Genomic DNA, 14,002 nt, shown 5'->3' on the forward strand with positions numbered 1-14,002 from the left:
TGCTCAGAGGCTTTTAAGACCCCAGATGCTACTCACCAAGGTAGAATGTAGAACATTGTCTTTATAAACTGTGTTATGCCAATTGAGCTAGATGTTGCCTGAGACCATGGTCCCCACCAAGGCTGTAAATCTTTATGGAAGCTGACTGCCACATCTTTCTTCTGCAGAGTGGCTGGTGGGTTCAAACCACCGACCTTTCTGGTTAGCAGTCTAGTGCTTTAACCACTGCACTACCAGGCCTCCTAAAGCACACCTAAACCAGAAAACCCAAACCCATTGCCACTGAGTCGATTCTGCTATGAGGATGACTCATAGTGACCCCATACCTACTATGTGTTAAAGTCTTTTGTGGGACAAAGAACTTGATTTGACCTTTGATCCTGGTTTCCTGAAAATAACCCTTGGAATTCCAGGCAATTGAGGTGCCTTTATTGTGTAAAAATCCCAAGCAGTACCTTAGAACGTATGCAAATAAGTGGGGCTGCACAGACCACCTGGCAACTAATGTCAGGAAGGGAGGGGAGCGCGATACAATCAAGCGTGCATATTCATTGAGTCAATCAATGATGCATATTCAGTGAAGCCCCAATCTTGACTATGCAAAAGCCAGTAAAAGCCCTGAACATGGAAGTCTGAGGAGAGGGTGGCACATTCCTGGAGACAGTGGAGGCCCTGAGTGGGAACCCCTGCTGAATCCAACTTCACCTTATGTGTTTCTTCATTTAAGACAGAGGTCCCCAGGCTGCGAAAGATTCCACTGCCTCAGGCAGCTTGCGTGGCACCCGTACCTTTACGTTTAAATCCTGGTTCCTTTGCTTGATGTGCCCTGTAGCTTTACATAAAATCCTGGTTCCCCTCTCCTTAACTGCTGCCCAAAACTAAGGGAAATTGGTGGAAACTGGTTTAGGCACCATGTTGACATTCAGGATAACCTTTTAGCTCCTTAAATACTTCATACATAGTAACTTCCCTGCCTCTGGGTGGAGTTGAACCACCATTTTCTGAACATGCGATGCATGAAATTATATTTAAACCCCATTGCGCCTGTGTAGTATCATTAAGAATGTCATTGATGTAACTTATATGAACTTCCTACTTGTAAACCTCTTAAAAGTAACCTTCCCCCTCGCCCTTGCTAAGCAGTCTTGGCAGCAGCAGCCCCGACTGTTCCTTTCCTGGTGCAATGAAATAAAGGTGCTTTTCCACTCTCCCACCTCAGTCTCTAGTTTACTGGCTGAGTCGAGTCACACTGAGCAGAACCTGGGGTTTCCGCCTGGCAACACATTTGTATCCTTTCTGGCTGTAATAGATGGGTAACGGTGAGTATAGGTAGTCTTCATGTATTTTGTGAGCCGTTCTAGAGAATAAACAAACCCACAATGGGCAATGAGCCAGCAGAGGCTGGCATCTGTCTGTTTGGCAATCTGAAGGACAGTGTCCTTCTAACTTGTGAAGACCCAGTCTGCGTGGCTGGGTGACAGAGAAAGGTTGTGTAGGCAGTTGATCTAAAAAGACAGAGTCTTTTTAACTTGTAGGTCTGTTCTAACTCTGGGTGGTTAGGGTCAGAGAGAGAAAGTCCTACGTGGGTGGCTGGCAATGAGGATAACAGAGATGTGGGGGGGCAAAGCCCAGATCCATTTCCAGGTGGGAACTGGATTCATGCTGATCCTTTTTACCATGCAGTTAGCAGTAAAGGTGGGATTTGCCCACCTTGCTGTTTTTTAGTGCAGTTAGCACATCTGTACGATCTAGAAATATATAATTTTTACCTAGAAATGCATATCATTGACCCTCTTCTTTCCTTTTCAACATTTCATAATTTTAGTATATATTCAACTTCTGCTTTAGCATCAGTCCTTCAAGGTAATGCTGAAGTGCTCAAGCTTCCTTTCCTTAGCCACTCTTAGGAGAGTTTCAGCATGGGGGAGGAGAAGGTTGCTGGCACTATTTTAATGTCAGCTTTCTCAGCATGGCCAGAAGCCAGCCGTCACCTTGCCTAGCCACAGTCTTTCCAGCAGCATCTGTTGGGAAAAATAATACATTATGGCTTCTACAAGAATAACTCTAAATTGCTGAATTCATTCTTTCACAGTTTGGCCCAGCGAAGAGATAAAGAATTGATGAGGTGTAGAGGTGACCATATGCTTTGGTTTGTTCAATGTGTGATAACACTCATCACTAATGCTGGCATAAAATTTAAGTGGCTTTAGAATAAAGAGCGATACCGTAAATTGTGCTGAGCTCGTGAGTGGGATCGACGTAGCTTCCTTGCAGGATCTGTGAGGATGTGGCAGGGGAGGTGGCAAAAGCAGGTGCATTGCCCGAAGGCCCCTGCTTTTTTCCTTGTTGAGTCCTCACCCTCAGTGGGCATTTTATTCTGCTTTTATTGAAGCTGAAGCATCTCTCAGAATTTTGTTCTCGCGTACAGAACTTTCTAAGAGGCCTTGAGTTACAGAGATGGAGTGCCATGCAAAATCTGGCTCCTGGGTTAAGTGAGTGCACGATAAACGTGTGTATTGTTTGAACTCACTGAATTTATCAGCTCTCTGGAGTCCGAGCGTTTTAATCATTGGGTAGTGGTATTCAACTGCTGTGGTAGGTGGTTATATGTCGGGCTCTGTAAATGCACAGAATAGTTACTCAGTACTGTTTCTTTATAGAATTTAAGAAGTTCTTGGATTTAGATGAGCCGCTGGAAAGGGCTGTTTTTGTGACTAGCAACAAAGAGTTCCTTTAGATGTCTGAGGCACTGATGTCATTTCCCAAAGTATTAGATGTTCTGTTGGATACCGACTATATGCTTGGCAGTCTTTTAGGGCTACTGAGAGGAAGTACATAATGTCATCTTGGTCCTCAAAGAATTAATCACCATCATCATCATCAATTATTATTATTAATACTAAAACTTAAGTGCCAGATAATCTACTACTCGCTCTATACACATTTCATTTAACCTTCACAAAACCTATGATATTTGTATCATTTTGCCCATTTTACAGGTAAAGAGACTGAAATTCAGAGAAATTTGGTAACTTGATAGAGGTGCCAGGATTTTAACCTAAATCTGTCTGACTCCAAAGCCCATGGTCTGCTTCCCTGAGGTGTAGGAAGGCAAGGTGGATGGACATGAAAATGAATATTCATTGCCAAAGTGGATGGTATTTTGGCTCTAACAGATACAAAGTTATGAGGGTAGCTGATACGTGAGATGTTAGAATCAAGGTTCTGAAAGATCTTGGCAAAGTAGAAAGAAAGTAATAAGATGAAATTTACTACGGATGAATGCAAAATCCCACATTTAAGTAAAAATCAGCTGTTTTAAGTACTGATGAGCGAAAAAATGGTTTAGTAGCACTTTATGGAGGGGCCATGGTAGCGGAATGGTTAAGCGCTGATTTGCTAACTGAAAGGTCAGTGGTTCAAACCCACCAGTGGCTCCCCGGGAGAAAAGACCTGGCAATCTGCTCCCATAAAGATTACAGCCTAGGAAACCCTATGGGGTAGTTCCGCTCTGTCATATAGGGTCACTATGAGTCAGAATTGACTCGACGGCACACAACAACAAGTACTTCACGCAGGGAAAAAGGTACTGAAGGATTTTAGTTATGGGCAGCTTCAGTGTGGGTCAGCAGACCAATGGCTAATGCAATTAGCTAATGCTAATGCAATCTGATGCTGTATTCATAGTAATATGGAATCCGCTGAGGAATAAATAAAGACAACGAGATGGTGGGTGATCTGGAAACGTGGCCATGTGAGAAACAATGGAAGGAGTTTTTTTGTCTTTAAATATTTGAAGAACTGTCATGTGGAAAGAAGGGTAGACTTATTCTCCATAGCTCCCGAGGGAAGTCCTGGATCCCAGCCAGTGCATGGAAGATAGGTAGAGGGAGGTTTTGACTTAACAGAAACTGTCGTAGAACTATTCCAGAATGATTGAGGCTGCTTTGTGCGGAAATGAGTTCCGGCCGTGAAATGTTTAAGCAGAAGCTGAGTGATGTTGTAGGGTGGAATTCTGTGACTTCCTGTGTAATAGGAGTTCAGATCAGAGCTGGATCAGGGAGGGCTGAGTGATCAGAGATGGTTCATCGAGAAGCTGGCACGTGACGGTGTTTAGGAGACTGGTGAGGGAAGAACATTCCAGACAAGGAAAACAACGTGTGGGAAGATGCAGAAGAAGGGAGTAGGCTTATTGGTTTTTAACTTGATGTGTTCATTGAATAGGAAGGGGACACGGCCTCAGTATGGCTTATGGCTCTAACTGGGCAGTAGAAATAAGATTGGATTAAAAGTCTGGGGGTAGTGTATAACCTTATAACATTTAGGTGGTGAGAAAATTTTTTTAAGGTACCATTTATTTTCTGTCATTGGATTTGGTAAAGTAGCATTCACTCAATTCATGACCCAAACCTTGCCTTATTTGCAAGATTAACTTCAGCATGGTTCAACGGATAAGAATTTCTCATTCTTACATGAAAACCTCAGCCTCTCTGGAGTGTTTAAAAGCAGAGTCCCTAATCAGTTAACTTACCCACCACATGGTGCACCAGATGTTTAGTTTTCACAGTGCAGTGGTTGAAGATGGGGTAGTCGTCACACACCTTACGTGGTGGCCGCCCAGTTGTTGTGGCCATGCTGTAACGGCAGTGGAGACTGCTGACGGCACACACACACATGCGCACACATGCGCACACACACACACACATACGCACACATGAGGGTCCGGAAGGTTTGTTACTCCCTGGGACAGCAGGGCAGAGCTCTCAGGCAGGTCCCTAATGGCCTGAGGGAACCGGGGAAGGAGACGGGCTCCGAGCCTTCCTGTGGTCAGGGGTGGCCCGGGGTGAGGGTCCTGCGCACAGGCTGGGGCTCGTGTGGTTTTGAGTCTCCTGCTGGTGCCAGAGGAGGGGCACCCAGGCTTCCTTAGTTTGTTCTCATGTGGGGCACAGGAGGAGGGAGGGCTGGGGCGTAAAAGCTGTCAGCAGTCAGACGCCTCATTACATCCTGTAAATGGAAACATGTTTCCAGGGCTTTGAAAAGAGCTAGTGTGAAGAATATATTCCACCAAGCCCTGCCTCTGTGTGTGTGTGTACACCAGCTAACTAAAAAGTTATGTCTGCTAACTTGATGCCTTAAACCTTTTGTCCAGGCCTCTTTACCAGTACATAACCAGGTGTTGCCTTCAATTGAGAGTGTGGACGGCTCAGATCCTTTAGCAACTCTCCAGAATCCCATTGGGAGATTGGAGGCAAAGGAGGAAGAGGAAGAGGATGAGGATGAGGGTACTGAAGAAGATGAGGAGGAAGATGGTGAAGACACAGACCTGGATGACTGGGAACCAGATCCACCTCGGCCCTTTGACCCTCATGATTTATGTAAGTTCAGGGCACTCTAATCCTCAGAGGAAGTTATATGTTGTTTCTTGTGAGTATGTGTGTGTGTGTTAACATACCAAAAAAAAAAAAAAAATACAGTTGCCATAGAGTTGACTCTGACTCATGGAGACCCCACATGTGTCAGAGTAGAACTGTTTGTATTTCAATGGCTGTGACCTTTAGGAGGTAGATCGCCAGTCATTTCTTCAGAGGCGCCTCGGGGTGGATTCAGACTGCCAGCCTTTCGGTTAGTAGCCAAGTGGTTAACAGTTAGTGTCCCCCAGGGACTCCGTGTGATAACACAGTTAACACGTACAAGTACTTCCTCTGTGCCAGATACTCTGCTAGGTGCTTTACATACATTGTCTCCCCTCTTTTTTCTTAGAGTCTTTTGAGGGAGGCACTGCCACCGTTACGGTTATTCCAGTTTGACTCGGACTAAACTCCATTTCAGGAGAGGCCAGCGTCACCTAGCTGGTGAGGGGTGGGTCTGGCGTTCTAGCCAGGTGAGACCAGAGCTTGAGCTCCTGACCACTGTTGTAGGTTTGTCCAATCCTGGAATATTCAGGCCATTTTGGTTGTAACAAGTTTGCTTTGTTGCTTTACCTCTCTTTTTAATAATCTTTCTAAATGCTTATATTGCAGACACTAGTGCCTTCAGCTTATTAACTCATTCGGTGTTCTCCACAGTCTTACGAGCAGGCACAGCTACTGTCCCCACAGGAGGGTTAGGTGGTTTTCCACAGGTCACCCCAGGAAGTGACAAGAGCCAGGATTCACTCAGGAGGTCTGGGGCTGGTGTGCCCACGACCGTCCAGAGGTGTTGCTGCCTGTCTGTACCGCCTGCTCCAGGAGGGTCTGCTTGTACCTACCCGATCTGTCTTTCTTTCCATCAGTTTTCATGCTCATATGGCTAAGTTCTCCCCTCACTGAGTTCCCGAGGTTATTCAGAGCTTAGTAATCTTACCATGCTTCTCTCGGGGCCGCTGTGAGGTAGTGGGGCCAGTGTCCTGCTCCCCGGATCCAAGAAAGGACTTCTTTGCTGTGTTTTTCCTTGAATTTGTAAGTGTTCAAGGCAACTCTCTTTGGTCAAATGAGTGTAAAGTCCCTTTATCTTACAGATGTTAATACCCAGTTGACCTGTTGCCGTCAGGACGATTCTGACTCGTAGTGACCCTGTACGCTTTTGTAGCTCCCTTGAGGGACTTGAGTAAGCTGTCTCATCGGGTGGCTTTTTGTTTTAAAACAGCTTTATTGAGATGTAATTTACGTATTATAAAATTCCCGTTTTGTCTCATCAGATTTTGCATCATGTAGCATAATGAGCTTTTTTCTTTCAGACGTGATGTAATTGATTTGTAAATTTAGTGGTCACTAGATTAATTCTGGGGACATTGGTGGTTCAGTGGTAGAGGTCTCACCTTCCATGCAGGAGACCCATGTTCGATTCCTGGCCAATGCACCTCATGTGCAGCCACCAGCTGACTCTCATTGGAGGCTTGCGTGTTGCTCTGATGCTGAACAGGTTTTAGTGGAGCTTCCAGACTAAGATGGACTAGGAAGAAAGGCCTGGCGATCTATTTCTGAAAAATCAGTGAATGAAAACCCAGTGGACCCTATGACCCTATGGTCAGCTCCCATTGTGCATGGGGCCACCATGAGTCAGGGGTTGACTCCATAGCAACAAAAAACCAACCCGTTGCCGTCGAGTCAATTCTGACTCATAGCGACCCTATAGGACAGAGTAGAACTGCCCCATAGGGTTTCCAAGGAGCGACTGGTGGATTCGAACTGCTGACATTTTGGCTAGCAGCCAAGCTCTTAACCACTGCACTACCAGGGCTCCCAACTAACAATAACAACAGTTTAATTCTAATTCCAGCAGAGAAATAAGTCACAGCCTACATATTATTTTTGACTGGCATAAACTAATTCTGCCGATTTTCTAGGAAAATAGTAGGATTTTGTTGGTCTGTTAAAGCTGCTGTATTACAATCGAGTGGAGCTGGATGAATTTTGGCTTTGAAAACTTAGATTTGGGCATTTTTCAGGTCAGAACTTTTTACCTTAAATCAAACCACGTTGAGAAATTTGACCATTGTTTAAGATTTTCTTTCTTTTGCAGGGTGTGAGGAGTGTAATAATGCACATTCGTCAGTGTGCCCAAAACATGGCCCCTTGCATCCGATCCCCAACCGGCCCGTGCTCACAAGGGCCAGAGCCAGCCTCCCCCTGGTCCTCTACATAGACAGGTTCCTGGGAGGGGTCTTCTCCAAGAGGCGCATTCCCAAGCGCACCCAGTTTGGCCCTGTGGAGGGACCCCTCGTCAGGGAGTCTGAGCTGAAAGATTGTTACATTCACCTAAAGGTAATTTGTACTTTATCACATTTCACTCTTGTTCTTTGACATTTTCCTGCTTGAGTCTCTTATTTCAACTTCATCATAGTTGTTTGCTAGTATTTTTCTTTCTATGCTTAATTTGTTTTAAATGGATACTTTCTCTCTCACTCATAAAATGGAGGTTGCAATTTCAGTCCCCTAAGGCATTACATGAATAATCTAGTTCTTCAGCACTTCGACAGTGTGATTTTTTATGCTTCTTTTTGTGCTAACTTTGAGGGAAGACAAAGGGAATTATGTACTCTTGGAATCTGCTATGCGCCAGTCATGTTTTCAGAAAAACCACTTTTTAATTTTTGATGAAGTTATTAACAAGTCTGTTGTGTTGAATCTTTAGTTAAAGAAGAATGTCTTGTATGATAAAGTATTTTTATATTATCTCTCTTCTTCATGTTTGATGCCTTTGCTTTTATCCAGCCCTCTCTGCTGTTTGCTTCTTGGAGAGCCACTCTGGAGAACTAAGAAGGGCAGTGGGAAGGGAGAACGTTTAGATGTGTTTTTTGAGAAATCAGCTGCTGTCAGGGGAAGGTTTTCTTTGGTTAGTGCACAAGATCTCCAAGAAAGAATATTACTATGTGGAGAGAAATATCTGTCACCTGGCTACAGATTATAAATGAATGTAGTTGAATCCTAAAAGGAGGCAGGTTGTGATGAGTTGGAAGTATGTTTGCTTGCATTTTCTGGTTTGTTTATAGAATATTGTGGTATGGTAGTTTTGTGAAACATTAAATGAAGCTATACAATTAGATAGTTACCTTTTAGGTTTTGCCAGTGAACTCTGCTACGGTTGTGGCTTCAGAAAGCATCCTTTCCCTTTTACACTTGGCAAGTCACAATTCCAGTATCTCTCTAGATACAAAGGGAAGAATCAGGACATACAGTTAATTGAAGGAGCAATATTTTCTGTTATGACATCAATGCATATCACATTGAGGTTTTGTTGTTTTTGTCTTTTCCATTGGTGAAGCTTTTTCTTTTCTCTTTGGTTACAGGTTTCTCTTGATAAAGGGGACAGAAAAGACAGGGATTTGCATGAAGACCTGTGGTTTGAGTTATCTGATGAGACTGTTTGTAACTGGATGATGTTTGTACGCCCAGCCCAGAACCACCTGGAGCAGAACCTGGTGGCTTACCAATATGGCCACCACGTGTATTATACAACAATAAAGAACGTAGAGCCCAAGCAGGAACTTAAGGTACATTGCTGGGTCAGCGATGCCTTTGCTGGGAAGAGGGACTGTGTAAGGCTTTTCCTAATTTTTCTTCTGGAAGCGGGATTCTTACTCAACTGGTCCTTTCCTTGTAATTCATTTACTTAGTGAGCACCTACTATAATAACCCATAAATAAAACAGAATGAAGACTACAAGGCTTTTGTGCCTTTCAAAGGCCACACGAAGGCTTTAGGCCCAGGGGTAAAGAAGTGGTTGTTTTGGGGAGGAGATTGGTGTTTGTGATGGAGTGATTAAAGGTGGGATTCTCCGTGTCATTTATCCACTGTAAAAAAGAAGTTGTTCAGAAGGAGGAGCTTTTATAAAATAGGATTCAAATGTATGGGTGGAATTCTTTTCTTTATCTGAATACTTCATTTTACCCAAGGAATTCTATGTGTTGGCTTCAGATTTCAGGGATTTATTTTTGGGGGATAACTCTGTGTTGGAATTTGTCTAAATGTTAACTCTTGGTGAGATCATGAAAATTTTGCTTGTAATTTTAAGGGAAAGTTCTTTTGAGGTAAATCACTTTTTTAAAAAAAGCTATGTTAGGAACATGGGTGAAAGGGGGTCAGAATACTTTGTGACCTCCTGCTATAAATGAAAAATAGATGACTAATGAACACAAGAGTACATGACCACTGGATTGCACAGTGCCTCCCTGTGGTAGAAGAAATAGATACCTTCTAGGGGGAGAGCAAGGACCAGGATTTTGTTCAAAAGCTATATAAAACCGATGTATTTGAAACTTCAGCTAGATAATCCATCAACCCTGAACAAAATACATAAAAAAAAGGTTCATATCTTACACCATCTTTCCCAATAAATTCTAGTTAAGAAAAAAACCTGAATTGAGGAAAGGAGATTATTTTCTCTTTAAAACCAGTAGAACTGTAGAGGTAAAGACAGACAGATACAATTAAATAAAAATATAATAGTTGAGTGTAATGAAGAATTAAAACAACAGATAAAAGGAAGCAACAGAATGGGAGAAATATTTGTAACAAACATGAAACGGTTTAAGTATGAAAACCGAAAGAGAGTTGTCCAGCTGTAACCTCAGTATGTCCAGGTGGACAAACATTGGCAGTAGATTTTATTTGGAGAAGGAAAGAAATAGCAAAGAAATGTTTGCAAATTTTTTCTACATTGATCATTGAAAATGACTCCCAAGTTACTATTTTTGTTAATATAAATTAGCAAAAGTAAATAGATACAGACCCATGGATGTCAGGGTTTTAAAACAGGGTCATGCATTACAGAATTGCAGTATTTTGTAGAATATTAATGGCAATATATGCCAAAAATGTCCTTGGCCGGGTAACCCAAATCCTTGAAAATTAGCCTAAGAAAATAAGTATAGACAAAGATAAAGCTAGATACATTAGAATTTTGTAGTACCATATTTCAGTGAACCTAAGACATAATGATTTTAAGATGCATCATTATTTTATGCATCATTAAGAAAAAATGCTTCCAGTTAAGCTATATTACTGTACTTAAAAAACTTATTGTGAAAATACACACACCAAAACATTTGCTGCTGTCTTTTTTTTAATTAACAAGAATGTTTATTTTACACTTACTGAAGGAGCTACTTTAGACTTATTTAGATATAGTTTTAAATCACACATCACTCTTATGCGTACATAAAAAGGCACCGCTAGGCAAAGTAAGTTGGTTAAAGTATAAACTGCTTTATGTTCACAGCCGACTTTTTTTTTTTTTTTCCCACTAATTACTGTTTCACTTAGTCATGGATGTTTGTGTTTATCTCCATAATGTCATCCTCCGTGCTATCAAGAGTGTTGATGGTGATGCTGTGTTTTTAAGATAAATGCCGTACTATTGCCTCTGGGACATTTTGACAAGCCATGATACCTCTTCTACTGGCTGTGATGCTGTGCTTTTCTATTTGCCTGAATTCACAGTTGTCTTCTTCCTCAGTGGAGTCACATGCCCTTGGAAGTTAAGTGGTTTTCGATCCAAGTCATTAGGAAGTTTCTGACAATTTGATGTTTGACACCTTCATGATAGACCCTGCGGGGTCTAGCCCACCAGCCTTTCATTGCTTTGCAACTTCTTTTGTTTATTCCGAGGGAAATGGCAATTTCTTTTGCCTTCAGTTGTGTTGGTTGGCAAGTGTTAACAACTCATGGAGTGTCAGTGGTGCACATAGCCGGATGAGGAGACAACAGTACAAACAGCGCGGCCAAGTTTGTATAGGAACAAGGAGCCAGCAGTGACAGCTACTGCATGAGAGCAATTGTAGAACGCCATAGATTGTAAGACACATTCTGACTCCAGAGATGTTAAAATGTGAAAAAATACACATCTTCGAGTTGGTAAAATAGGATAGCATTTACAGCAGCAAAATGAGGAGCTCCTTGATCCAACAGCACAGGCGTAGTTAAGTAAATTGTGGACCATGGGCTCCATAGAATATTATTCCACAGTGAAAAATGAAGTCTCTCTGTGGAAATATTACCATATACATAAAATCATGTTTCACAAAAATGATATACGGTTCATTAATTTAGTGATTAATATATTGAGCTCCTATGCTAGGAAAAGATAGACCTGTTCCCTTTGTTCAAGGACCTTGTATTCTAGAGGCGAGATGAACAGAAAGATGTAAACAAGCAAATAGTATCAAACAGTGTTAAGTGGTATGAAAGAATCACATGGTGGAGAAAGAGCGAACGACAGCCAAGGGATGGATTTAGATGTGGTAGCTAGGGAAGGCCTTGCTGAAGAGATAACATTTAGGCATGCAGTGGGAAGGGGCCAGCTCTGTAGAAAGGGCGGAGAGGGGTGAAGGAGAAGAACCCAGTGTTCCTGGTAGTGAGATGCAAGGGCAAAGGCTCGACGTGGGAAGAGCTTAGCCTGTTTGAGGAACTTAAAGCAGGCCCTCCTGGCTGAAGGGTAGGCAAAGAGAATGACAGGAGCTGAGGTCACTTAGCAAGGCAGGGCCAGGCCGTGTAGCCCTTCGTGTATCCTCATCTAGCATTTCAGATTTGTTATGAGATGGGAAGCCGTTGTGGGTTTCTGAGCATGGGAAGGACAAAATCTGCTTGTGTTTTAAGGAGACTACTCTGCGGCTGTGTGGACAGGGGATTTGAGGGAACAAGAGTGGAGAAGAGCAGGCTCCTTAGAAGGCCACCAGTAATCCAGATGAGGGGCCATCTTGGCGTGTGTGTAGGTGGTAGTGGCAGACATGGAGAAGATCTGATGTGCATTTAGGGTGTAGAATCAACAGTTCTTGCTAAGGGATTGCAGGAGAAAACTAAGAAATCAAAGATAACCTTCTAGGTTTCAAGTTTGAGTGACTGGGTGGAAAGTAAGCTATTTATTGAGAGAGGAAGATGGGGAGGGATGGGAGTGTGAGTCGGGGACCACCGAGAATTCAGTTGTGGGCATGTTAAGTTTGAGCTGTTTGTGAAACATCGAAAGTATCAGGTAGGTGGTAGTGTACACTTAGAGGGAACCTAGAGGGAGGGTCTGGGATGGAGATAGTAATTTGAGAAATGTTAGCATAACACTGGCTGGGAGTAGATGTGATCACCATAGAGAAAAGCAAGAAGGCCCTGGACTAGGCCTTGAGGAACACCAATGGTTAGAAGTCAGGGAGAAGAAGAAGCAGCCGAGGAGACTGAGCTCAAGCAGCCAGTGAGGTAGGAGAGAGGAGGAGACTCAGGAGAATGTGGTGGCATTGGAAACAGCCATCAGCCATCATGGTAAGAGCAGCTTTGGTGGCGTGTTGGGGATGGAAGCCTCTATGATTACAACTGTGTAAAAGTCGGTGTTTAAATAAGATAAGAAATCAGAAGAAGCTTTGTTTTATTTAGATGGGGAGACTGTGAATATAATCTCCTGTGAAGGTGTTCTAACAACAAAAACAATTTTTTAAAAAGGCAAAAGAAAACATGGAGGGTGACTTGGCAAATGAACTTCCCGACTGGTGATCTGCCAGAGACTAGTGCTAAAGGGTTAGGCTCACACTGGTTTTTTGGTTTCGTTCTGTTTTGTTTGTTTGTTTGAAAAGCCTGAATTGCTTTATGTAAGCAGGAGGAATAATTTAAGCATGCGGAGAACATCTGGTGATGGCCCTTAGTTCTTGATGATGTCCTGGTTCTTGCAGGTGTGGTATGCTGCATCATATGCTGAGTTTGTCAACCAGAAAATTCATGACATTTCTGAGGAGGAAAGGAAAGGTGATTGGACTTTTATATTTTACATTTTCTATATGAATTCTAAATTGTATATATTGCATCTTTATGCAACCTCTGATTTTTCTATCTCAGTATATTTTAAGATATTCCAGTAGGATTTTTCGAGTTACACATCTAATCCTAGGATCAAATTATAATGACATATTTACATTTCTTTTGTGGGTACTGGAAAATAGTACTTAGTATAATGAAAACCTCCAAATATTAAATTAGACCTAGATCAGAGGATGATCCTATCTAGATTTAATCGTCTGTGATGACTTAGCAAGCCAGGCGTTGACTTTGTTTTAAATGTAAATGTTATTGAAGTATAACCTACATACAGATCATCCGTGTACAACTTGATGAATTTTCACAAAGTGAACATTCCTGTGTAACCTGTACCCAGATCGTGGAACAGAACCTGACCAATACCCTAGAGTCCCATTGTGTCCTCGTCCAGTTCCTACTCACCCCCAAGAGTTAACCAGTCTCCTGACTTTTAATACCCAGATAAAATGTGCATGCTGTTGAACTTTACATAAATGGAATTAAGTGATGAATGCTTTTTGTATCTGGCATCTGTTGTTCAACATTATGTTTGTGAGATTCACCCATATTGTTGTACATAACCTAGTTTGTTCATTCTCATTGCTGTTTGGAGCAGTGTATGAACATATGAATGTACCACACTTTATTATCTGTTTTACTGTAGATGGTAATTTAGCTTGTTTCCAGTTTTTTGCTGTTATGAAGGATGCCACCGTGAACATTCCTTTCCATGTCTTTTAGCGAACACCTGG

The 14,002-nt window shown here is 42.4% G+C and overlaps 1 protein-coding gene across 1 annotated transcript in view; it reads left to right on the plus strand.

Annotated features, from left to right (window-relative positions):
• Positions 1-14,002, plus strand: part of PRDM10 (PR/SET domain 10) — a 114,838-nt gene that overhangs the window by 60,613 nt on the left and 40,223 nt on the right. The window contains exons 5-8 of the mRNA XM_004379326.2: positions 5,150-5,375; positions 7,501-7,742; positions 8,768-8,971; positions 13,130-13,202. Coding sequence (XP_004379383.2) covers positions 5,150-5,375; positions 7,501-7,742; positions 8,768-8,971; positions 13,130-13,202 — 745 coding nt within the window. The remainder of the gene's footprint in view (positions 1-5,149; positions 5,376-7,500; positions 7,743-8,767; positions 8,972-13,129; positions 13,203-14,002) is intronic.

Source organism: Trichechus manatus, unplaced genomic scaffold (assembly GCF_000243295.1).
Source record: "Trichechus manatus latirostris isolate Lorelei unplaced genomic scaffold, TriManLat1.0 scaffold00064, whole genome shotgun sequence".
Classification (NCBI taxonomy): Eukaryota; Metazoa; Chordata; class Mammalia; order Sirenia; family Trichechidae; genus Trichechus; species Trichechus manatus.